A 27,369-nucleotide genomic window follows, 5' to 3' on the forward strand; every position below is an offset into this window, starting at 1 on the left:
TATCTCTCTGGGCCAGTGTATTTATCCCTGTGTTTCCTATCTCTCTGGGCCAGTGTATGTATCCCTGTGTTTCCTATCTCTCTGTACCAGTGTATTTATCCCTGTGTTTCCTATCTCTCTGGGCCAGTGTATTTATCCCTGTGTTTCCTATCTCTCTGGGCCAGTGTATGTATCCCTGTGTTTCCTATCTCTCTGGGCCAGTTTGTCTTGTATGTCCAAGCCTACCAGCGGTTTCCCCGGTTTCCTGCTTTGCCGTTTCTCCTTTTGCAAGTCCTCCCGGTTCTGACCCTTGCTTGTTTTCTGGACTCCATGCCTGCCCTTCGGTACCTCCTGAACTGGTTGGGACCTTTTGCCTGTCCACGACCATTCTCTTGCCTATTCCCTTTGGATCTATTAAACATCTTAAACTCCAACCATCTGCCTCCTGTGTCTGCATCTGGGTCTCGCCTTGTGTCATGATAGCAATGTGTCTATGTCGTCGAGATATTAGCAAAGATACCTCAAATGTTTAGGCAGACATTTTTAATTCCAAAATTCACTGGAATGCATTCTGCTTTAAGCTAGATATTCATACAATTATTTTTTAATGTTTTAAACATAATTAAAGAGTTTTTGCTACCAAATATGATAACTGTTCTGCAAATTTAGGCTAAAAAAGAGCACATAAACCTATTAAAAATGGCCCATGTGGATAAAACAGGCTCTGCAAGCCCTTATAATCCATAGGATTAAGTGGAATTGTTTAAAAATCCTTAAACATAAACATGAGAAGCAGCGGCTTTGCTTCCCAAGCGCTCTCCTCTTGATAGGGAGACGGTGCTCAGTTGTGATGTTCTACCTCACTTCTGCACGCTTTTTACGCGCACGGTGGGAAGCTAATTAAAGTGGATATCGGACTCCTTCATCCTCGCAGGGGGCCACACGTCAGAGTAACGTTTAAAACGCAGATATCTTTCATGTGCATGATGGTGTGATTCATTTCACTTGAGTTGTTGGGTTAATAAAGCACTCTGTCTTGAAGTCACTCTGCACCATGACGAACTCATGAGCGCTTAGTGTACAGTGGATTTTTGGAAAGCAGTCCCCCCCCCCATCTGGAAAAGAAAGGTTTCAAACGCACATTTTCAAAACTCAACGAAAGCCCTTCAACTAGCACTTTTGAACTCTGTCGAGATGGCAATGGCATCGCTCCCGTGCGCTCTCTGCATAATATGGATATTTCTGATCTGTCATTCGACGGGAACGAGATATATATACCAGTTTCCCGGCGTAACTGATCAACGTGTCAGCTCGGAGCGGAGCGCGAGTACCGGTTCACCTCTCAGCGGATCAAACACCCAGCCCAGGTGAGCGCATTACGGACGGATAGGATCTTTTGCGGGGATGGTCAGGGTTAGCCAAGTAACATCATTTATTTACAATGTCACCATAGGAAGAGTGATGTCAAAATGTTTGACTATTGATAATCAGACCGACGCGGAAACGGGCAAGAGGTGACCCTTTCTATTATCGTATGATCGACATCTATAGTGGGTAAAAATACAGATTAATGGGATTAGGGAGAAGGTTTTGGAGTGTTTGAGAACCTTACTAAAAGGGTAGTAGTCAGTGTGACCTGTGATAGATGTTTAAGATAACAAGTCCGATATGATCTGTCTGTAATTACAGGAACTGGTGCCAGTTCACAGTGTCGAGGACGGTGACATGCCAGGTGCGCAATGGGACAGAGACCACAGTGCAGAGAGTGTTCCAAGGCTGCCGCTGGCCAGGACCCTGCTCCAAACTCATCAGGTAGGACTGGATGGACCAGACGACCCCAGAGTCCTGTTTTTGATATAAATACGGTATTTTATACTGTATATAGTAGTACTCGTCCAAATGATGACTTTCCTGTCAGCTACAGGACCGTGGTCAGGCCGTCTTACAAAGTGGCCTATCGGCAGGTCACTGCTCTGGAGTGGAGGTGCTGTCCTGGGTTTGCAGGAGATCAATGTCAAGTAGGTAAGCATCCACACTTATAATCATGCTCTCTATCTTACCTCGTCCTAATGAAAACCCATATAACCCTGTATCTTACCTCACCCGAATGTAAACCTATGTAACCCTGTATCTTACCTCACCCTAATGTTAACCCATGGGGCGGCAGGGTATCCTAGTGGTTAGAGCGTTGGACTAGTAACCAAAAGTTTGCAAGTTCAAACCCCCGAGCTGACAAGGTTTAAATCTGTCGTTCTAGCCCCTGAACAGGCAGTTAACCCACTGTTCCTTGGCCATCATTGAAAATAAGAATTTGTTCTTAACTGACTTGCCTAGTTAAATAAAGGTAAAATTTAAAAAAATAACCCTGTGTCTTTCTTCACCCTAATGTAAACCTATATAACCCTGTATCCTCACCCAAATGTAAACCTATATACCCTGTATCTTCACCCTAATGTAAACCCATATAACCCTGTATCTTCACCCTAATGTAAACCTATATAACCCTGTATCTTCACCCTAATGTAAACCTATATAACCCTGTATCTTCACCCTAATGTAAACCTGTGTGATCAGTGATGTAGTGGTGAAGATGTGGTATAATGTGATCAGTGATGTGGTATAATGTGATCAGTGATGTAGTGGTGAAGATGTGGTATAATGTGATCAGTGATGTAGTGGTGAAGATGTGGTATAAGGTGATCAGTGATGTAGTGGTAAAGATGTAGTATAATGTGATCAGTGATGTAGATGTAAGGATGTGGTATAATGTGATCAGTGATGTGGTATAATGTGATCAGTGATGTAGTGGTGAAGATGTGGTATAATGTGATCAGTGATGTAGTATAATGTGATCAGTGATGTAGTGGTGAAGATGTGGTATAATGTGATCAGTGATGTAGTGGTGAAGATGTGGTATAATGTGATCAGTGATGTAGTGGTGAAGATGTGGTATAATGTGATCAGTGATGTAGTGGTGAAGATGTGGTATAATGTGATCAGTGATGTAGTGGTAAATAGAAAGATGTGGTATAATGTGATCAGTGATGTAGTGGTAAAGATGTGGTATAATGTGATCAGTGATGTAGTGGTGAAGATGTGGTATAATGTGATCAGTGATGTAGTGGTAAAGATGTGGTATAATGTGATCAGTGATGTAGTGGTGAAGATGTGGTATAATGTGATCAGTGATGTAGTGGTGAAGATGTGGTATAATGTGATCAGTGATGTAGTGGTAAGGATGTGGTATAATGTGATCAGTGATGTAGTGGTAAGGATGTGGTATAATGTGATCAGTGATGTAGTATAATGTGATCAGTGATGTAGTGGTGAAGATGTGGTATAATGTGATCAGTGATGTAGTGGTGAAGATGTGGTATAATGTGATCAGTGATGTAGTGGTGAAGATGTGGTATAATGTGATCAGTGATGTAGTGGTGAAGATGTGGTATAATGTGATCAGTGATGTAGTGGTGAAGATGTGGTATAATGTGATCAGTGAAGATGTGGTATAATGTGATCAGTGATGTAGTGGTGAAGATGTGGTATAATGTGATCAGTGATGTAGTGGTGAAGATGTGGTATAATGTGATGTAGTGGTGAAGATGTGGTATAATGTGATCAGTGATGTAGTGGTAAAAAAGTCTCTTTGTGAAAAGTAACGCTCCCTTATACTTTCAATGCATTTTTGGATAAACTGTTTTTACTCGCATCTACCCTCCACGGGTTACAACCCTCTGCCTTAATCCTTTACCTCAGTAATCTCAGTCATCTCAGTCATCTTAGTTCAGCAAAGTACTGTATGTACTCTATGTGATCAGGGTTTTAAAGGTGTTGGCCAGTTGCTGTTGTATGGGACTGTAACAGACTCGACATTAGTATGGCACATCTGAGGTAAAAGTACAGAGTTTGTGAGATAGCCGTTTCCTGGCACACGAGGGAGAAAAGTAATAGTGTGAAGAATTGAAGCTACTGCATGATATACTGCTGGTTGGTATACTGCTACAGTACTGTAGCTGTGATATACTGCTGGTTGGTATACTGCTACAGTACTGTAGTTGTGATATACTGCTGGATGGTATACTGCTAGCTATGATATACTGCTGGTTGGTATACTGCTAGGTATGATATACTGCTGGTTGGTATACTGCTACAGTACTGTAGCTGTGATATGCTGCTGGTTGGTATACTGCTACAGTACTGTAGCTGTGATATACTGCTGGATGGTATACTGCTAGCTATGATATACTGCTGGTTGGTATACTGCTAGGTATGATATACTGCTGGTTGGTATACTGCTACAGTACTGTAGCTGTGATATACTGCTGGTTGGTATACTGCTGCAGTACTGTAGCTGTGATATACTGCTGGTTGGTATACTGCTGCAGTACTGTAGCTATGATATACTGCTGGTTGGTATACTGCTACAGTACTGTAGCTGTGATATACTGCTGGTTGGTATACTGCTACAGTACTGTAGCTGTGATATACTGCTGGTTGGTATACTGCTGGTTGGTATACTGTTGTAGTACTGTAGCTGTGATATACTGCTAGTTGGTATACTGCTACAGTACTGTATCTGTGATATACTGCTGGTTGGTATACTGCTACAGTACTGTAGCTATGATATACTGCTGGTTGGCATACTGCTACAGTACTGTAGCTGTGATATACTGCTGGTTGGTATACTGCTACAGTACTGTAGCTGTGATATACTGCTGGTTGGTATACTGCTACAGTACTGTAGCTGTGATATACTGCTGGTTGGTATACTGCTACAGTACTGTAGCTGTGATATACTGCTGGTTGGTATACTGCTACAGTACTGTAGCTGTGATATACTGCTGGTTGATATACTGCTACAGTACTGTAGCTGTGATATACTGCTGGTTGGTATACTGCTGGTTGGTATACTGCTACAGTACTGTAGCTATGATATACTGCTGGTTGGCATACTGCTGGTTGGTATACTGCTACAGTACTGTAGCTATGATATACTACTGGTTGGTATACTGCTACAGTACTGTAGCTGTGATATACTGCTGGTTGGTATACTGCTACAGTACTGTAGCTGTGATATACTGCTGGTTGGTATACTGCTGCAGTACTGTAGCTGTGATATACTGCTGGTTGGCATACTGCTACATTACTGTAGCTGTGATATACTGCTGGTTGGTATACTGCTACAGTACTGTAGCTGTGACATACTGCTGGTTGGTATACTGCTACAGTACTGTAGCTGTGATATACTGCTGGTTGGCATACTGCTACAGTACTGTAGCTGTGATATACTGCTGGTTGGTATACTGCTACAGTACTGTAGCTGTGATATACTGCTGGTTGGTATACTGCTACAGTACTGTAGCTGTGATATACTGCTGGTTGGTATACTGCTACAGTACTGTAGCTGTGATATACTGCTGGTTGGTATACTGCTACAGTACTGTAGCTGTGATATACTGCTGGTTGGTATACTGCTACAGTACTGTAGCTGTGATATACTGCTGGTTGGTATACTGCTACAGTACTGTAGCTGTGATATACTGCTGGTTGGTATACTGCTACAGTACTGTAGCTGTGATATACTGCTGGTTGGTATACTGCTACAGTACTGTAGCTATTTTAGTTTGGGACATGTGAGCCTTTTTTTTAATTACATTTAGGAACATATTCCACAATAAAAGTAAGATGAAAGGGATGCTGTGGTTAAGTGGTTGTGTACCTGCTCATCAGGCCTTTAATCAACTCTATGAAACAAATAACAGCAGTGTAGAGATTCTTGTAAAGCGGTCGGGAGGCAGCCTAGTAAAGAGAGAGGTTAGACTGGGGGGTGGGGACCACTAGACTCCCAGCCTAGTAAAGAGAGAGGTTAGACTGGGGGGGAGGGCACTAGACTCCCAGCCTAATAAAGAGAGAGGTTAGACTGGGGGGGGGGGCACTAGACTCCCAGCCTAGTAAAGATAGAGATTAGACTGGGGGGGACCACTAGACTCCCAGCCTAGTAAAGAGAGAGGTTAGACTGGGGGGGACCACTAGACTCCCAGCCTAGTAAAGAGAGAGGTTAGACTGGGGGGGACCACTAGACTCCCAGCCTAGTAAAGAGAGAGGTTAGACTGGGGGAGGAACACTAGACTCCCAGCCTAGTAAAGAGAGAGGTTAGACTGGGAGGGACCACTAGACTCCCAGCCTAGTAAAGAGAGAGGTTAGACTGGGGGGGACCACTAGACTCCCAGCCTAGTAAAGAGAGAGGTTAGACTGGGGGGGACCACTAGACTCCCAGCCTAGTAAAGAGAGAGGTTAGACTGGGGGGGGACCACTAGACTCCCAGCCTAGTAAAGAGAGAGGTTAGACTGGGGGGGACCACTAGACTCCCAGCCTAGTAAAGAGAGAGGTTAGACTGGGGGGGGACCACTAGACTCCCAGCCTAGTAAAGAGAGAGGTTAGACTGGGGGGGACCACTAGACTCCCAGCCTAGTAAAGAGAGAGGTTATACTGGGGGGGGGCACTAGACTCCCAGCCTAGTAAAGAGAGAGGTTAGACTGGGGGGGGACCACTAGACTCCCAGCCTAATAAAGAGAGAGGTTAGACTGGGGGGGGGGGACACTAGACTCCCAGCCTAGTAAAGAGAGAGGTTAGACTGGGGGGGAACACTAGACTCCCAGCCTAGTAAAGAGAGAGGTTAGACTGGGGGGGGACCACTAGACTCCCAGCCTAGTAAAGAGAGAGGTTAGACTGGGGGGGGGGGGGAACACTAGACTCCCAGCCTAGTAAATAGAGAGGTTAGACTGGGGGGGGGGGGACACTAGACTCCCAGCCTAGTAAAGAGAGAGGTTAGACTGGGGGGGGACCACTAGACTCCCAGCCTAGTAAAGAGAGAGGTTAGACTGGGGGGGGACCACTAGACTCCCAGCCTAGTAAAGAGAGAGGTTAGACTGGGGGGGGGGGGGGACACTAGACTCCCAGCCTAGTAAAGAGAGAGGTTAGACTGGGGGAGGGGGCACTAGACTCCCAGCCTAGTAAAGAGAGAGGTTAGACTGGGGGGGACCACTAGACTCCCAGCCTAGTAAAGAGAGAGGTTAGACTGGGGGGGAACACTAGACTCCCAGCCTAGTAAAGGGAGAGGTTAGACTGGGGGGGGACCACTAGACTCCCAGCCTAGTAAAGAGAGAGGTTAGACTGGGGGGGGGGGGACACTAGACTCCCAGCCTAGTAAAGAGAGAGGTTAGACTGGGGGAGGGGGCACTAGACTCCCAGCCTAGTAAAGAGAGAGGTTAGACTGGGGGGGACCACTAGACTCCCAGCCTAGTAAAGAGAGAGGTTAGACTGGGGGGGGGCACTAGACTCCCAGCCTAGTAAAGAGAGAGGTTAGACTGGGGGGGGACCACTAGACTCCCAGCCTAATAAAGAGAGAGGTTAGACTGGGGGGGGGGGGCACTAGACTCCCAGCCTAGTAAAGAGAGAGGTTAGACTGGGGGGGAACACTAGACTCCCAGCCTAGTAAAGAGAGAGGTTAGACTGGGGGGGGACCACTAGACTCCCAGCCTAGTAAAGAGAGAGGTTAGACTGGGGGGGGGGAACACTAGACTCCCAGCCTAGTAAATAGAGAGGTTAGACTGGGGGGGGGGGACACTAGACTCCCAGCCTAGTAAAGAGAGAGGTTAGACTGGGGGGGGGACCACTAGACTCCCAGCCTAGTAAAGAGAGAGGTTAGACTGGGGGGGGACCACTAGACTCCCAGCCTAGTAAAGAGAGAGGTTAGACTGGGGGGGGGGGGGGGGAACACTAGACTCCCAGCCTAGTAAAGAGAGAGGTTAGACTGGGGGGGAGGGCACTAGACTCCCAGCCTAGTAAAGAGAGAGGTTAGACTGGGGGGGGACCACTAGACTCCCAGCCTTGTAAAGAGAGAGGTTAGACTGGGGGAGGGGCACTAGACTCCCAGCCTAGTAAAGAGAGAGGTTAGACTGGGGGAGGGGGCACTAGACTCCCAGCCTAGTAAAGAGAGAGGTTAGACTGGGGGGGACCACTAGACTCCCAGCCTAGTAAAGAGAGAGGTTAGACTGGGGGGGAACACTAGACTCCCAGCCTAGTAAAGAGAGAGGTTAGACTGGGGGGGGGGGACACTAGACTCCCAGCCTAGTAAAGAGAGAGGTTAGACTGGGGGAGGGGGCACTAGACTCCCAGCCTAGTAAAGAGAGAGGTTAGACTGGGGGGGACCACTAGACTCCCAGCCTAGTAAAGAGAGAGGTTAGACTGGGGGGGAGGGGCACTAGACTCCCAGCCTAGTAAAGAGAGAGGTTAGACTGGGGGGGGAGGGGCACTAGACTCCCAGCCTAGTAAAGAGAGAGGTTAGACTGGGGGGGGGGGCACTAGACTCCCAGCCTAGTAAAGAGAGAGGTTAGACTGGGGGGGGGGCACTAGACTCACAGCCTAGTATAGAGAGAGGTTAGACTGGGGGAGGGGGCACTAGACTCCCAGCCTAGTAAAGAGAGAGGTTAGACTGGGGGGGGGCACTAGACTCACAGCCTAGTAAAGAGAGAGGTTAGACTGGGGGGGGACCACTAGACTCCCAGCCTAGTAAAGAGAGAGGTTAGACTGAGGGGGGGGGACCACTAGACTCCCAGCCTAGTAAAGAGAGAGGTTAGACTGGGGGGGACCACTAGACTCCCAGCCTAGTAAAGAGAGAGGTTAGACTGGGGGGGACCACTAGACTCCCAGCCTAGTAAAGAGAGAGGTTAGACTGGGGGGGGGCACTAGACTCACAGCCTAGTATAGAGAGAGGTTAGACTGGGGGGGGCACTAGACTCACAGCCTAGTAAAGAGCGAGGTTAGACTGGGGGGGGGGGGCACTAGACTCTCAGCCTAATAAAGAGAGATGTTAGACTGGGGGGGCCACTAGTCTCCCAGCCCAGTAAAGAGAGAGGTTAGACTGGGGGGGCCACTAGACTCACAGCCTAGTAAAGAGCGAGGTTAGACTGGGGGGGACAACTAGACTCCCAGCCTAGTAAAGAGAGATGTTAGACTGGGGGGGCTACTAGACTCCCAGCCTAGTAAAGAGAGAGGTTAGACTGGGGGGGCCACTAGTCTCCCAGCCTAGTAAAGATAGAGGTTAGACTGGGGGGGGGCACTAGTCTCCCAGCCCAGTAAAGAGAGAGGTTAGACTGGGGGGGCCACTAGACTCCCAGCCTAGTAAAGAGAGAGGTTAGACTGGGGGGGCCACTAGTCTCCCAGCCTAGTAAAGATAGAGGTTAGACTGGGGGGGGCCACTAGTCTCCCAGCCCAGTAAAGAGAGAGGTTAGACTGGGGGGGCCACTAGACTCCCAGCCTAGTAAAGATAGGGGTTAGACTGGGGGGACCACTAGTCTCTCAGCCCAGTAAAGAGAGAAGTTGGACTGGGGGGAACAGGCCAATAATCTTTGTGAGATGAGGTGTAGACCTGCCAGACTGAGGGAGTGATGTCACTAACAGTCTGCTCCACTTTCAGGAGTGTGGGGTGTGATGGAGAGATGTAGGGAGACTGATTAAAGAGAGAGTTTGAGGAGAGGGTTGATAGAGAAAGACAACGGTGTCAGACAGAGAGAGAGACAGAGAGAGAGAAATATTTGAGAGAAAAGGCAAGAAGGGCCTTCTATGCCATCAATATGAACATACAATTCGACATACCAATTAGGATCTGTCTAAAAAATACTTTAATCAGTCATAGAGCCCATTGCCCTTTATGGTTGTGAGGTCTGGGGTCCAGCTCACCAACCAAGAATTCACAAAATCGGACAAACATGAAATTGAGACTCTGCATGCAGAATTCTGCAAAAATGTGGCTCTTTGGCTCTGTTCACAAACACAAACACACCAAATCATGAGAAAACAAAAGATAATTACTTGACACATTGGAAATAATTAACAAAAAAACAGAGCAAACTAGAATGCTATTTGGCCCTAAACAGAGAGTACACAGCGGCAGAATACCTGACTACTGTGACTGACCCAAACTTAAGGAAAGCTTTGACTATGTACAGACTCAGTGAGCATAGCCTTGCTATTGAGAAAGGCCGCCGTAGGCAGACCTGGCTCTCAAGAGAAGACAGGCTATGTGCACACTGCCCACAAAATGAGGTGGAAACTGAGCTGCACTTCCTAACCTCCGGCCAAATGTATGACCATATTAGAGACACATATTTCCCTCAGATTACACAGATCCACAAATAATTCCAAAACAAACCCAATTTTGATAAACTCCCATATCTACTGGGTGAAATACCACAGTGTGCCATCACAGCAGCAAGATGTGTGACCTGTTGCCACAAGAAAAGGGCAACCAGTGAAGAACAAACACCATTGTTAATACAGCCATTTTTATTGTTTACTTCACTTTTGTAGATCTTCTACTGCACTTGCTTTGGCAATGTTAACATATGTTTCCCATGCCAATAAAGCCCCTTGAATTGAATTGAGAGAGAGAACGAGGGAGAGAGAGAGATGCCAGTCCTGCCCCTTACATACTGTATATCCCAGAGGGCTCCATGGTGTTGCCCCAAGCTGCCCAAGCAACACTCGTTTTGTGGGAAAGTGACCCTACTGGAGCTGATAAGTGTGACGTGCTGTAGCCGGGCCTCAATAACGAACTGACTATCCATGGTATCAACATGATAGTTTTGAGGACTGACTATTCATGATATCAACATTATAGTTTTGAGGACTGACTATCCATGATATCAACATGATAGTTTTGAGGACTGACTATCCATGGTATCAACATGATAGTTTTGAGGACTGACTATCCATGGTATCAACATGATAGTTTTGAGGACTGACTATCCATGGTATCAACATGATAGTTTTGAGGACTGACTATCCATGATATCAACATGATAGTTTTGAGGACTGACTATCCATGATATCAACATTATAGTTTTGAGGACTGACTATCCATGGTATCAACATGATAGTTTTGAGGACTGACTATCCATGATATCAACATGATAGTTTTGAGGACTGACTATCCATGATATCAACATTATAGTTTTGAGGACTGACTATCCATGATATCAACATGATAGTTTTGAGGACTGACTCTCCATGATATCAACATGATAGTTTTGAGGACTGACTATCCATGATATCAACATGATAGTTTTGAGGACTGACTCTCCATGATATCAACATGATAGTTTTAACCATGTTTTTACATATACTTGTTAACAAACATTGGCTTAAAACAAGCTTCCCACTGGGCACAGATGGCAATTTTTAATTGAAATGACTAGGAAACAATGTTGATTCAACCAATATGTGCCCATTGTGTCTATTCTTCAAGAATTAAGGAGTACATATCATGAATTTATACGTCCAAAATTAGAGTCAATCTTCCATATCTCCCCTCTAATGGTCATGGGAAGGTTTTGGGAAGGTAAGGTGATCTTAGATCCAAAATTAGAGTCAATCTTCCATATCTCCCCTCTAATGGTCATGGGAAGGTTTTGGGAAGGTAAGGTGATCTTAGATCCAAAATTAGAGTCAATCTTCCATATCTCCCCTCTAATGGTCATGGGAAGGTTTTGGGAAGGTAAGGTGATCTTAGATCACTGCCATCGGTGAGACACCTTCTGTTTATGCCCACTAATCAACTTTGAAGGCCAAAGTCCCATAGGGCGGCTCACAATCGGCCCAATGTCGTCCGGGGTTTGGCAGGTGTAGGCCGTCATTGTAAATAAGAATTTGTTCTTAACTGACTTGCCTAGGTAAATAAAGGTTCAATTTTTAATACATTTTTTTTAAATACGTTGTTTTCTCAGCCCTGTCTGTGTGTCCTCTGGCAGCTGGGTCATGTTGGATATTTCAGAAGACTGGCTGATACATCAATCAAACTGCTCGCTTGTTGTCCTCTCTCCTCTTCTTCTCCTCTTCTCCTCCTCTTCTCCTCCTCTCTCCTCTTCTCTTCTCTCCTCTTCTCCTCTTCTCTCTTCTCTCCTCTTCTCTCCTCCTCTCCTCCTCTCTCCTCTTCCCCTCTCCTCCTCTCTCCTCTTCACTCCTCCTCTCATCCTCTCTCCTCTTCTCTCCTCCTCTCTCCTCTTCTCCTCCTCTTCTCCTCCTCTCTCCTCTTCTCTTCTCTCCTCTTCTCTCTTCTCTCTTCTCTCCTCTTCTCTCCTCCTCTCCTCCTCTCTCCTCTTCTCCTCTCCTCCTCTCTCCTCTTCACTCCTCTTCTCCTCTCCTCCTCTCTCCTCTTCTCTCCTCTTCTCCTCTTCTCTCCTCTTCTCCTCTTCTCCTCTTCACTCCTCTTCTCCTCTCCTCTTCTCTCCTCTCCTCTTCTCTCCTCTTCTCTCCTCTTCTCTCCTCTTCCCTTCTGTTCTCTTCTCTCCTCTCCTCCTCTCTCTTCTCTCCTTCCTCTCTTCTTCTCTTATTTTAGCCTTATTTTCTCTACTCTCATCTTCCCTTCTATAAAATACACCACCATTGATCATTTTGTTCTCAATCAATGTTTCCATAATGGATTCTTGCTGAGGCGGGAAAAATGTATGTGTATGCTTCCTGCCCCTGTGTGCTTCCTGCTTGTGCGTACATGGGTCAGTGTGTGTGTAGTGTAGAAATATTATGGCATGGGAAACATTTGGGAGAAATGTGGAAGTAATTTAGCTGCCGTTGGCCCCTGGCCCCTCTCCACTCTTTCTTAGCAGCACCTTGATGCCTATCTCCACACATTAACAAGGTAATGGGGCTGTGTGAGGAGGAAGCTCTTTAGAGGCAATACCAGGACCTTCCCTGGAGTCGCTTTGCTTTACTGGCAAGACAAGACAACTTCCACATAGTGCACTTCACCAACACTTACTGAATAGACAAGCTCTCAACATCCTGCATACATAACCACAACCTTACTGAGTAGATCTTTCTACTCCCAGCGCGATTAGTTAATATATTCCCATGTGCTAACCTGAATCCTTTTAACAGTTGAACGCCCAGGAGGAGCTTCGTGAAAATGAGGGAGGATTTTAAAGAATATTAACATCCATTTAGGAGGAATTATTCAGCTGTCAATCAAGTATTACTTATTACGTTATAGGTTATCCTTGCTAAGAGTTTTGTAGGGTTTAGTATCAACAGTTCCATTATTCAACACCTCTCCTATCTAGCTCTCATCGCCTCTCCTTCCCCCTCAGCTCTCTCTTCCTCTCCTCCTCCCTCAGCTCTCCCTTCCTCCCTCAGCTCTCCCTTCCTCTCTTCCTACCTCAGCTCTCCCTTCCTCTCTTCCTACCTCAGCTCTCCCTTCCTCTCTTCCTACCTCAGCTCTCCCTTCCTCCCTCAGCTCTCCCTTCTTGTCTTCCTCCCTCAGCTCTCCCTTCCTGTCTTCCTCCCTCAGCTCTCCCTTCCTCTCCTCCTCCCTCAGCTCTCCCTTCCTCTCCTCCTCCCTCAGCTCTCCCTTCCTTTCCTCCTCCCTCAGCTCTCCCTTCCTCTCTTCCCACCTCAGCTCTCCCTTCCCCTCCTCCTCCCCCAGCTCTCCCTTCCTCTCCTCCTCCCTCAGCTCTCCCTTCCTCTCCTCCTCCCTCAGCTCTCCCTTCCTCTCCTCCTCCCTAAGCTCTCCCTTCCTCTCCTCCTCCCTCAGCTCTCCCTTCCTCTCCTCCTCCCTCAGCTCTCCCTTCCTCTCCTCCTCTCTAAGCTCTCCCTTCCTCTCCTCCTCTCTAAGCTCTCGCTTTCTCTCCTTCCCTGGGTTCTCCTTTCCATTTCTCTCTCTCTGTCCTTCTCTACCAACCCTCTCTCCCTCTCTCCTCCAATCTGTATTTCCTCTCTTCTCAGTTGAAGTGATAAAACAGCACCATATCCCCCATGTGGTGTAATGTTTGACTCTTACAGTGAGAGGGAACGATGAGTAATGTGACTGCCTATGGCTGTTCTGAGAGCAGACGGAAGCCAGACAGTCACCATTGACCCCTAGGCGGTTCGGGAGATCCGTACCTGATCCTGGACCTGTCAGTTTGTCTGTTTCCTAAGGGCATCTATCTGAACAGTCTGTAGTTGTCGTGTCCTGATGATGTGTGGAACAACAGTCTGTAGTTGTCGTGTCCTGATGATGTGTGGAACAACAGTCTGTAGTTGTCGTGTCCTTGGCCAGATGATGTGTGGATCAACAGTCTGTAGTTGTGTCCTGGTGATGTGTGGAACAACAGTCTGTAGTTGTCGTGTCCTGATGATGTGTGGATCAACAGTCTGTAGTCGTTGTGTCCTGATGATGTGTGGATCAACAGTCTGTAGTTGTCGTGTCCTGATGATGTGTGGATCAACGGTCTGTAGTTGTGTCCTGATGATGTGTGGAACAACAGTCTGTAGTTGTCGTGTCCTGATGATGTGTGGAACAACAGTCTGTAGTTGTGTCCTGATGATGTGTGGAACAACAGTCTGTAGTTGTCGTGTCCTGATGATGTGTGGATCAACAGTCTGTAGTTGTCGTGTCCTGATGATGTGTGGATCAACAGTCTGTAGTTGTCGTGTCCTGATGATGTGTGGATCAACAGTCTGTAGTTGTCGTGTCCTGATGATGTGTGGATCAACAGTCTGTAGTTGTCGTGTCCTGATGATGTGTGGATCAACAGTCTGTAGTTGTTGTGTCCTGATGTGTAGATCAACAGTCTGTAGTTGTCGTGTCCTGATGATGTGTGGATCAACGGTCTGTAGTTGTCGTGTCCTGATGATGTGTGGAACAACAGTCTGTAGTTGTCGTGTCCTGATGATGTGTGGAACAACAGTCTGTAGTTGTCATGTCCTGATGATGTGTGGATCAACAGTCTGTAGTTGTCGTGTCCTGATGATGTGTGGAACAACAGTCTGTAGTTGTGTCCTGGTGATGTGTGGAACAACAGTCTGTAGTTGTTGTGTCCTGATGATGTGTGGAACAACAGTCTGTAGTTGTGTCCTGGTGATGTGTGGAACAACAGTCTGTAGTTGTGTCCTGATGATGTGTGGATCAACAGTCTGTAGTTGTCGTGTCCTGATGATGTGTGGAACAACAGTCTGTAGTTGTGTCCTGGTGATGTGTGGAACAACAGTCTGTAGTTGTTGTGTCCTGATGATGTGTGGAACAACAGTCTGTAGTCGTTGTGTCCTGATGATGTGTGGATCAACAGTCTGTAGTCGTTGTGTCCTGATGATGTGTGGAACAACAGTCTGTAGTTGTCGTGTCCTGATGATGTGTGGAACAACAGTCTGTAGTCGTTGTGTCCTGATGATGTGTAGATCAACAGTCTGTAGTTGTCGTGTCCTGATGATGTGTGGATCAACGGTCTGTAGTTGTGTCCTGATGATGTGTAGATCAACAGTCTGTAGTTGTGTCCTGATGATGTGTGGAACAACAGTCTGTAGTTGTTGTGTCCTGATGATGTGTAGATCAACAGTCTGTAGTTGTCGTGTCCTGATGATGTGTGGAACAACAGTCTGTAGTTGTCGTGTCCTGATGATGTGTGGAACAACAGTCTGTAGTTGTTGTGTCCTGATGATGTGTGGATCAACAGTCTGTAGTTGTCGTGTCCTGATGATGTGTGGATCAACAGTCTGTAGTCGTTGTGTCCTGATGATGTGTGGAACAACAGTCTGTAGTTGTCGTGTCCTGGGCCAGATGATGTGTGGAACAACAGTCTGTAGTTGTTGTGTCCTGATGATGTGTGGAACAACAGTCTGTAGTTGTCGTGTCCTGATGATGTGTGGATCAACAGTCTGTAGTCGTTGTGTCCTGATGATGTGTGGAACAACAGTCTGTAGTTGTCGTGTCCTGATGATGTGTGGATCAACAGTCTGTAGTTGTCGTGTCCTGATGATGTGTGGAACAACAGTCTGTAGTTGTCGTGTCCTGATGATGTGTGGATCAACAGTCTGTAGTTGTCGTGTCCTGATGATGTGTGGATCAACAGTCTGTAGTTGTCGTGTCCTGATGATGTGTGGATCAACAGTCTGTAGTTGTCGTGTCCTGATGATGTGTGGAACAACAGTCTGTAGTTGTCGTGTCCTGATGATGTGTGGATCAACAGTCTGTAGTTGTCGTGTCCTGATGATGTGTGGATGTTTTGTCTGTGAAGCAGTCTGGATTGTAAACTGATGAACCGTTGCATTCTGAGAGTATGAGAGAATGACAGAGTGTGTGTGTGTGTGCGAGCGAGCGAGAGAGAGAGCATGAGAGAAGGAACGTCCAAGTCTCATTGGCCCTGTTATGACAGCCCCTGGCTTGCTGAGCTGGTAATGTCATGTGACTGGATGGGTCCCTTCTAATGACTCCATAGATATTATGATGAAGTCAGTCATCCAGTCAGTCACTACAGAGCCTGCCCACTGGGCACAGACGTCGTTTCAACGTCTAGTTTTGATTTACATTTGGTTGAGTTGTCAACTAGCATGAATTCAACGTAAAATCAACCAAAAATCTCACCAAGTCTTTGGATCTAGGTTAAAAGTGAGGCGAAAAAATACACAAGTCCCTTATGTAGATGACTTTTTGCAAATCCAATAGTTTTCCACGTTGATTCAACGTCATCACATTACATTTATTGGTTGAAATGATATGGCAAACAACGTTGGGTCAACCAGTTTTTGCCCAGCGGGGGTGGCTTTGGTCCTGGGCATGCTTTAGATGCATCCTCTATAATAACATCCTCTATAATATAATACCGTGCTACTAACCTCTAAGTTCTGGGTTCATACGCGTTAAGACGAAGAGATGAGCTCCACCCTCTTTCTTTGCATGTTACGGGCAAGTCTATTGGCCAAACGTCCCCTCCCCTTACGAAATATGAAAGATGCAAAATCGTCATTGGTCCAAATAACCAGTGATGAAAAGCCCAAGCACCAGAACTATTGTCGCTTGTTAGCTATGTTGCCCATAGTATAGATATATATAACCATAGTGTAGATCTATGGTTCTCTGATCTCTGCTCTAGCAACTTTTCGGTTACTGGCCCAACGCTCTAATCACTAGGCTACCTGCCTCCTCTACACTCTAACCACTAGGCTACCTGCCTCCTCTACATTCTAACCACTAGGCTACCTGCCTCCTCTACACTCTAACCACTAGGCTACCTGCCTCCTCTACACTCTAACCACTAGGCTACCTGCCTCCTCTACACTCTAACCACTAGGCTACCTGCCTCCTCTACACTCTAACCACTAGGCTACCTGCCTCCTCTACGCTCTAACCACTAGGCTAACTGCCTCCTCTACACTCTAACCACTAGGCTACCTGCCTCCTCTACACTCTAACCACTAGGCTACCTGCCTCCCCATTTTATGCAGAAATCCAGGTAATTCCAAAGGGTTCACAAACTTTTTCTTGCCGCTATATTATAACCATAGTCCTGATCTATGGTGCCGAATTTCTGCCCGCGAGCGATTACCGTAGTACTAGCACACTTGGAAAACCAATCAAGCACTTGGAGATCAACTGATTCATTGAATTATCTTTGTTAATATTGGGCTGTAACAAAAGCCTGCACATCTTGTGAGACATCAGGACTAGAATTGCAGAACACTGTTTTGGAGTCTAGGTTTGGTTGTGAGTGGTCAGTAGGCTGGCATGTGGATGAGAAATTCCGTATGGTCTCGCTGTGGAGAGCTGGGCATCCTTGGCATCCTGGTTTGGGCACAGAGCGTTCAGCGCCTCCCGCTCCTGTTGCCAGCGATTGCCGACCACATGCTGGTCCTGGGCAGACACAGCACAGACTGCTGGGATACGGCCAGCCCTGGGAGGCTGTCTATGACATGACACCCTACCAGATAGACACGCATAATGTACACTCGCTGACACTGCCCACCCCTCTGTGTATCTTGGGGAAGTGACAGCATTCTCTTTCCTGTGTCTGTCTCTCTTGTGGGCTGCGTGCCTTAGCAAAGAGGATGGTCCAATGCGCGCACACACACACACACGCACGCACGCACGCACACACACTCACACACACGCACACGCACCGCACACTGCGCGTGCTCCATGAACCTCAAGCATCTTCAATAGAGCTCAGCGGCTGCTTTATCCAATAGTATTAATGAATATAGAGCTTGTTGGCTGTTTTATCCAATAGTATTAATGAATGTAGAGCTCGGCGGCTGCTTTATCCAATAGTATTGAATGAATCAATGCATAGATAATACATAGTTGAAACATTAAATTAAAACATGCTGAATTATTCACAACCAGGTCAGCAACAGGAGAAACGTTGTACTATAACACACAGGGGTTTATCTTTACACTACACACATCTTGCCCTCCAGCTAACTCTGCTGTGTATAACACATTGAGATGTTGTACTATAACACACAGGGGTTTATCTTGGAAGAGAGGATGGGAAATTCAATAAGTAATAAAATATGTGATTTATATTTAGTTAAGAGATGGCTGTAGAACTATGTTATAGTGATTTATATTTAGTCAAGAGATGGCTGTATAACTACACTGTAGTGATTTATATTTAGTCAAGAGATGGCTGTATAACTACACTGTAGTGATTTATATTTAGTCAAGAGATGGCTGTAGAACTACACTATAGTGATGTGTATTTAGTCCAGAGATGGCTGTATAACTACACTGTAGTGATTTATATTTAGTCAAGAGATGGCTGTAGAACTACACTATAGTGATTTAAATTTCGTTAAGAGATGGCTGTAGAACTACACTATAGTGATGTGTATTTAGTCCAGAGATGGCTGTAGAACTACACTGTAGTGTATGTTATGATTGTGGATATTACTTAGAGGACCCGTTGTATCTGATAAGTGATGCGGGTGAGGTTATGACGTCATTAGGACATACCTCCTATTGCCACAGCCTGTTTCTCTATTCCTACTTCTATAGTTAGGTATCTGTAATACATGATCTGTAATACATTATCCGTAATACATGATCTGTAATACATTATCTGTAATACATTATCTGTAATACATTATCCGTAAGACACATGATGCACAACAGGAACCTACAGTATTTATGCAACAAGAAATATTAATGGAAAAATACTTTCCACAGCTGTGTGTGTGTGTGTGTGTGTGTGTGTGTGTGTGTGTGTGTGTGTGTGTGTGTGTGTGTGTGTGTGTGTGTGTGTGTGTGTGTGTGTGTGTGTGTGTGTGTGTGTGTGTGTGTGAACTTCTATATATTCTCTCTGTTGTTTGACTCAACCGTCTGAGGATCTATGGTGATCAGATTACTGTCTGTCTGTCTGTCTGTCTGTCTGTCTGTGTGAACTTCTATATATTCTCTCTGTTGTTTGACTCAACCGTCTGAGGATCTATGGTGATCAGGTTACAGTCTGTCTTCAGAGACTCATTTACATAATAATTTACATAATCATATAGTGCCTGTTACATCCTGGTTCATATTCAGTAATTATATACAGATGTAGGATTTTAATTTGAGCCTGTTTGCTACAGCAGGAAAATAATCCTGCAGCAACAGTAAATGTGAATTATTATGTGGATTATAAGTAATGGACATTTGTAAGGGTTGAAGACTGAAATGTAAATGTGGAAATGACAAAAAAATCAGAATCCTTTTTTCAAAACCCAAATACAATACAAGTTATGCCGCAACAGGGTGATCAAATTAAGATCCTACATCTGCAGTGGATCATAGTGCAGGATCTTCACATGGTACCAAATTAACGCTCATTCTCTTGATGTTAAACACACAAACCTTGTATAAAATATGTTGAATTTGTACCTTTTTAATAAAACAACGTCAGATCTTCAACATTATAGCCACTATCAGAAGAAGAAAAACAACAGGCTGGGCAGCACCTCCTACTGGAGAATGTATCTATCTACAGATACTCTTTGGTCTCCCATCGAGTGATTTAACCAAGCCCTTGCCCTGCCCTCCTTAGCGATGATATTTGTCACTGACAACTACAAATGTACTATTGTGAGAATGATTGTTGAGAGATCTCCACTTTAAAAAAAAAAACTAAATAGATTTATTGTTGCTGTCAAGGTCATTCTAAAGGGTAGGTTTAACAGAGCAAATGAAATGTCACCATAGTTTTACCAGTTTAGTATCATCACTAATATTATTTATGCCTGTATAACATTTACAAAGTCATCAACAGCCGTTGTTTCAATTCAGCCCAGGGTTCAAGTTTAAGATGGTCTTCAAGGAAGTAGGGTTTCAGATGTTTTCTGAAAGATGGGCAGGGACTCCGCTGTCCTGACTTTAGGGGGAAGCTTGTTCCCCCGTTGGGGTGCCCGGACAAAGAGCTTTGACTGGGCTGATCGGGAACTGCCCTCCTGTAAGGGTGGGAGGGCCAAGAGACCAAAGGTGGCGGAACAGAGTGCTCGGGTTGGGGTGTAGAGTTTGACCTCAGGCTAGGGTGTAGGGTTTGACCTCAAGCTAGGGTGTAGGGTTTGACCTCAGGCTAGGGTGTAGGGTTTGACCATAACCTGATTTTTTTTCCTTTAACTTAGATTCTTGGTTGAGATGGAGATGTGAATCCATCTCCTTCAAATGTTGATATTTGGTTGCGTTGACAACCAAACACAATTCATCATCCCTTTTGAAATACACTAAATGACCCATTAACTTGTTGACAAAGTATTTGTTGGGATTCACGTCTCCAACTCATCCAAAACTAAAAGTTAAATAATGGGATTTAGCCAGTGGCTCAGATGGAACTATCCAAGCAGTAGATATACATGTCCTTTAAAATGTTGATATCTGGTTGTGGTGTCAACTTAACACATTTCAATATTACTTTAAACACAGTAAATAGCCTAAAGTTAAGGCTGTCTTATTAAACTAATGTCACATTCAACCTTAAAATATGGCCATGTGACTGTTATTCATTGTAAGGTTACTGTAACTATAAAGGTCTACTTATGTAGTAGTGTATGTTCAATATAACATTTCAAAGGTCGTAGGTCAGTGGGAGATGTTCACAATCTGCGCAGAATCTCCAACAGCATTGATCACTGGCTCTATGTACGTTTAATGTACTCTCAACCAGCTGCAATCCAGGTGATTTTGTTCTGCTATTGAATGAAGCACAGTGATAATGCATTCATGCAGTAAATCCTATAACTAAATTAAATCTGACATTTTAACTCTCATTTGAACTTTGTTGTGCTTTTAAATGGTTGAATGTGCAGTGATAACTCATTTAGATGATAACTAAACCCCCCCCAAAAAATCAGACATGGTTATTCCATTGGAATCTGGTTGTGCTTTCAGATGGTTGAAAACATAGTGATAACTCATAGTGATAACTCATAGTGATAACTCATAGTGAAAACATAGTGATAACTCATAGTGATAACTCATAGTGAAAACATAGTGATAACTCATAGTGATAACTCATAGTGAAAACATAGTGATAACTCATTGTATATTCAGCTAACTTTTGGCTGTCTTTTTGAGTGGGTGTATATAGGTTGTAATCTCATTGATCAACGTCTCAACCAAATATTAGCGAATGATCCACGTTGAAATGACGCGTCTCGATTACCCCATTGTGGGAACAAGTAGATTAGTTGATATGACGTGTCTCGATTACCCCATTGTGGGAACAAGTAGATTAGTTGATATGATCTGTGTCCAATGGGCAGGTGTTCTTGTTTTGCCAGTAAAGTGAAGTGTGTCTGTTTGCAGAACTTGACAAAAACATGACTCCTCTGAGAATTTAAACAGGAAAATGTCGTTTGTTTGTTTATTTAGCGCAATACCTTGTTACTGTAATAACTACAGTATTAAGGACTACGTAATTAAATCCAATCCCAAAAACACATTGTTACTGTAATAACTACAGTATAGAGGACTACGTAATTAAATCCTATCCCAAAAACACATTGTTACTGTAATAACTACAGTATAAAGGACTACGTAATTAAATCCTATCCCAAAAACTCAGATCATTCCAAGAAAAATAAATAGAACGAGACTCCATATCTTTGTGTTGCCATGGTGTCATTGTGTTGCCATGGTGTCTTTATGTTGCCGTGGTGTCTTTGTGTTGCCGTGGTGTCATTACGTTGCCATGGTGTCATTACATTGCCATGTTGTCATTACGTTGCCATGGTGTCATTACGTTGCCATGGTGTCATTATGTTGCCATGGTGTCATTATGTTGCCATGGTGTCTTAATGTTGCCATGGTGTCATTATGTTGCCATGGTGTCATTACAGATCCCAACATACTTCCTCTGTAGGTTGTGGTTCCACTATAAGTGCTGCGTTAGCTTTCACACAACAGAACTTTGCCTTTCTCTGCTGTGATGCTTACACTACCTCCACATGTTGGTATAGATTATCTCTGGCTCACGTTCATGACATGAAGACTCGTCTCTGTGGCGCGTGTTTATGACACAGTAATGACTCCAGATCCCAAGGGGGGGGGGGGGTTAAGGGTGCACCCATCCTGCCCCTGGATGAAGGGTAAGAGCTGATATAACCCTGGGTCAGAACAGAGAACAGAGAGAGAGAGAGAGGGTCATTTGACTTCTGTGCCCTAACCAAACCCCCCCTGAACTGAACACTCCATATCGGTCTGTACATATATCACCCCCATACACCCTACTGTACCGATACTCAGTGCAATTGCTCTTATCACAAGGAGCTAATTGGGTTCATTTTGGTCTCACTGAAGTGGCTAGATAAACAGTACTGAGAATGTGGGAAGATTCATTACAAAGGAATGTGTTTGGTTGAGCCCTTGATTGGTGCTTCTGTTTGTGGATGCTTATACCAATGGTAAACCAACACTTTGGACCCCCCCCCCCCCCCCCCCCCCCCCCCCGCCCCCCACACACACACCCTCACACCTAAACCCTGCCTGTCCTATTTCAGACCATAAACCTCAACGGCAGCCAGTGGAACCCTGTGTACAGTGGTTAAACCATGATGTAGGGAAGCCAGAACCGTTTCAGCTCCTTTTGTTGTTGCAATGACTAGTTATTTATGACTCCTAGTTGTCCATGGCATTCTACATCATTAGGTTTGTGTGGCCAGATGTGTCTGTGGAATGGGGAACATTCCGGAACACTTCTGTTCTTGACATTCTATAACAGAACATTCTATTTACAGGCTACACTCCTAGACTAACGTTCCTCTGTGCATGTCATGTAGTTTACTCAGAGGTGACCAGATTATTATATAAATGGTGTCCTGAGTACCCCATTGACCAGATTATTATACAAGTGGTGTCCTGAGTACCCCATTGACCAGATTATTATATAAGTGGTGTCCTGAGTACCCCATTGACCAGATTATTATACAAGTGGTGTCCTGAGTACCCCATTGACCAGATTATTATATAAGTGGTGTCCTGAGTACCCCATTGACCAGATTATTATATAAATGGTGTCCTGAGTACCCCATTGACCAGATTATTATATAAGTGGTGTCCTGAGTACCCCATTGACCAGATTATTATATAAGTGGTGTCCTGAGTACCCCATTGACCAGATTATTATACAAATGGTGTCTCGATTACCCCATTGTGGGAACCAGTAGATTAGTTGATATGATCTTGACTTTTCTCTCAAAACAATTAAATGCCAATAAAACCTATTGGATTCATTCATACCCCTCAGAATGTTGCTGTTGAAAGTCTGTGTGTGTGTGTGTGTGTGTGTGTGTGTGTGTTGGAGAGAAAGAGGGAAAGACGATGTTTAGTCTGCCTGAGTGTGATTTAATGAAGAAAATATTTAAGAATAGCTAATAAATTCCTGGATATTGGTTTACGGCTATTGTTCTTTTGTGTGTCTTTTGGCTTCCCAGTAGTGGTGGTATTAACCCACTGCCAGGAGAGGGTGTGTGTGTGTGTGTGTGTGTGTGTGTGTGTCTGTCATCTCCTCTCTCCTCTCTCTCTCTCTCGTTGCAGAGTACATGAACTGCACCGGCTTCACTGACATGAACAGCAGACTGAACTACATCGAGTCCAAGGTAAGAAGGCATGACATGGGGAAAAGAGAACAGAGGACATGGAAGAAAGATGGCTGGTTGAAGATGATGACGACGATTAAGAAAATTATGATTATGATGGACGGAAGATTACATGTCACATCAGTATATTTAATCTGACCCTGGCTCTTTTGTTATTCCAGATTAAACTGCTAGACGGGGCAGGTTCACCATCACCATCCTTCAACAACTCAACGGAGGGTTCCAGTGATAACGAGGTGTACACCCCTAACCCCACCCCCATAGGCCCTCCATCCTACCTGGAGCCAGGTAATACCCCTAACCCCTCCCCCATAGGCCCTCCATCCTACCTGGAGCCAGGTAACACCCCTAACCCCTCCCCCATATAGGCCCTCCATCCTACCTGGAGCCAGGTAACACCCCTAACCCCTCCCCCATATAGGCCCTCCATCCTACCTGGAGCCAGGTAACACCCCTAACCCCACCCCCATAGGCCCTCCATCCTACCTGGAGCCAGGTAACACCCCTAACCCCTCCCCCATAGGCCCTCCATCCTACCTGGAGCCAGGTAACACCCCTAACCCCTCCCCAATAGGCCCTCCATCCTACCTGGAGCCAGGTAACACCCCTAACCCCACCCCCATAGGCCCTCCATCCTACCTGGAGCCAGGTAACACCCCTAACCCCACCCCCATAGGCCCTCCATCCTACCTGGAGCCAGGTAACACCCCTAACCCCACCCCCATAGGCCCTCCATCCTACCTGGAGCCAGGTAACACCCCTAACCCCACCCCCATAGGCCCTCCATCCTACCTGCAGTAAGGTAACACCCCTAACCCCTCCCCCATAGGCCCTCCATCCTATCTGCAGTAAGGTAACACCCCTAACCCCTCCCCCATAGGCCCTCCATCCTACCTGCAGTCATACATCACCTCTGGGGAGGTTACCTCTCAACATGGTAAACACATTGTTCTGGTTCCTGTCCATAGGAGGAAGAGGACCACCGGGGCCAATCGGATCACCAGGTATTCCAGGCCCAGCTGGCGAGGCAGGGGTTCCAGGACAGACCGGACCGACAGGTGATCCATCCTAATATTCCTCAGATGGGAATGCATGACATTTGTTCTGGTTTTTCAACATTGTGTCTTGAGTCAGAAGATTCCGCCTGCGAGCGTTGCATAGGAGTGACGGCGCCTGACGTAAGACCATGCATGTTCAGGTCATTTATCTTCAATGTCGGAATGCCTATTGTTGTGAGATGATATGTCCCCTCTCTGATTCCCAGGGCCAATGGGAGAGCGAGGAAGACCAGGAGAGATCGGTTTTCCAGGCCTCCCCGGACCTCCAGGCCCTCCAAGGCCACGTCACTCCCCTACCCAGCCGAGGGGTGACATGTTCGGGTTCGACGAGCAGGGTGAGTGGACCCCCCCCCCCCCACACACACACACACACACACACAACCACCATCATCACCATCTCAGCCTCAGTAGATGGTATTGTTTTCTATGAGCTCTTCCTGTCAACTACGATTGGAACACTGGCCAAGGACCAATGAAAGCAGAACAAGGGCAGAATATATGTTCATATCCAAGAAGGAGAAGCAATTAATTAGAACCACTGAGAGGGCCTCAGAGTATATGTCCTCCTCAAAATAGCCGTGTTTGCTTCAGTCTGTAACAAAGACATCACATTAGTAGTTAAAATGCATCAGGTGGTTATTCACCAGGGTCAAAATGTCTCATGTACAGAATTCCTACAACAGGAAATACTGGGTTGAATGAAGTTGATTGTTTCCTTGTGTGTCCACATTCATACTGCAGCTGCTAACAGCTACCATGGGTCTCTATGGCCACGCAGCTGCTAACAGCTACCATGGGTCTCTATGGCCACGCAGCTGCTAACAGCTACCATGGGTCTCTATGACCACGCAGCTGCTAACAGCTACCATGGGTCTCTATGTCCACATAGCTGTTAACAGGTACCATGGGTCTCTATGGCCACGCAGCTGCTAACCGCTACCATGGGTCTCTATGGCCACGCAGCTGCTAACAGCTACCATGTGTCTCTATGGCCATGCAGCTGCTAACCGCTACCTTGTGTCTCTATGGCCACGCAGCTGTTAACCGCTACCATGGGTCTCATTGGCCACGCAGCTGCTAACAGCTACCATGGGTCTCTATGACCACGCAGCTGCTAACAGCCACCATGGGTCTCTATGGCCACGCAGCTGCTAACAGCTACCTTGTGTCTCTATGGCCACGCAGCTGCTAACAGCTACCATGGGTCTCTATGGCCACGCAGCTGCTAACAGCTACCATGGGTCTCTATGGCCACGCAGCTGCTAACAGCTACCATGGGTCTCTATGGCCACGCAGCTGCTAACAGCTACCATGTGTCTCTATGGCCACGCAGCTGCTAACAACTACCATGTGTCTCTATGGCCACGCAGCTGCTAACAGGTACCATGTGTCTCTATGGCCACGCAGCTGCTAACCTCTACCATGTGTCTCTATGGCCACGCAGCTGCTAACAGCTACCATGTGTCTCTATGGCCACGCAGCTGCTAACAGCTACCATGTGTCTCTATGGCCACGCAGCTGCTAACAACTACCATGTGTCTCTATGGCCACGCAGCTGCTAACAGCTACCATGGGTCTCTATGGCCACGCAGCTGCTAACAGCTACCATGTGTCTCTATGGCCACGCAGCTGCTAACAGCTACCATGTGTCTCTATGGCCACGCAGCTGCTAACAGCTACCATGTGTCTCTATGGCCACGCAGCTGCTAACAGGTATCTCTATTTCACAGAAAATACCTATTCTAGACTTTAAACTGAAATATTATGTGATTAATTCATACCAGGGCCGGTATCTAAATACAAACTGTTTTCCATGGATGAGTTTGTGATGGTGACTAGAATGGGTCAGACAAGGCAAACACAGGTTAATGTGCCATAGTTCAACACTGGGGGGCAGTGCAGGCTGACTGGGGTTACCAGTATTTGGCCAAACTGCAAAATCAAAAGTTTAATTTTAGGGTTAGGCATAAGGTTAGCAGTGTGGTTAAGATTGGGGTTAAGATTAGGGTTAAGATTAGGGTTAAGATTGGGGTTAAGATTGGGGTTTAGATTGGGGTTTAAGTTTAGTGTGGGTCTTGGTCTAGATCTGGGTCTGTTGAGAGGAGAGGAGAGGAGAGGAGAAGAGAAGAGAAGAGAAGAGAGGAGAAGAGAGGAGAAGAGAGGAGAAGAGAGGAGAAGAGAGGAGAGGAGAGGAGAGGAGAAGAGAAGAGAAGAGAAGAGAAGAGAAGAGAAGAGAAGAGGAGAGGAGAGGAGAGGAGAGGAGAGGAGAGGAGAGGAGAGGAGAGGAGAGGAGAGGCTGTGTTAGCTGCTTGAGCCAGCTGGCTGTAAATCACAGCTCATTTGTAAACTGTCAGCACAGCAGTCTGGAAACTCAGAACCAGCCAGGAGCCAAATCCCAGGCCCGTATAGAGAGGGGATGGAGGCAAGGCTCTGCCACTCATAGGCCCTCCTG

At 45.9% G+C, this 27,369-nt stretch overlaps 1 protein-coding gene across 3 annotated transcripts in view; it reads left to right on the forward strand.

Annotated features, from left to right (window-relative positions):
- Positions 1–893: 893 nt before the first annotated feature.
- Positions 894–27,369, forward strand: part of LOC110503252 (uncharacterized) — a 37,924-nt gene continuing 11,448 nt past the window's right edge. The window contains exons 1-7 of one of the 3 annotated variants that reach the window (XM_090218969.1): positions 894–1,346; positions 1,669–1,791; positions 1,898–2,001; positions 23,798–23,859; positions 24,021–24,147; positions 24,828–24,917; positions 25,124–25,252. In XM_090218969.1, the coding sequence (XP_090075095.1) occupies positions 1,174–1,346; positions 1,669–1,791; positions 1,898–2,001; positions 23,798–23,859; positions 24,021–24,147; positions 24,828–24,917; positions 25,124–25,252 (808 nt within the window). In that variant the 5' untranslated portion in view covers positions 894–1,173. The remainder of the gene's footprint in view (positions 1,347–1,668; positions 1,792–1,897; positions 2,002–23,797; positions 23,860–24,020; positions 24,148–24,827; positions 24,918–25,123; positions 25,253–27,369) is intronic. The other 2 variants (XM_090218968.1, XM_036961993.2) reach the window with 2 other exon arrangements.

The sequence above is a fragment of the Oncorhynchus mykiss genome, chromosome 24 (genome assembly GCF_057628025.1).
Source record: "Oncorhynchus mykiss isolate SJ-2025 chromosome 24, ASM5762802v1, whole genome shotgun sequence".
Lineage (NCBI taxonomy): Eukaryota > Metazoa > Chordata > Actinopteri > Salmoniformes > Salmonidae > Oncorhynchus > Oncorhynchus mykiss.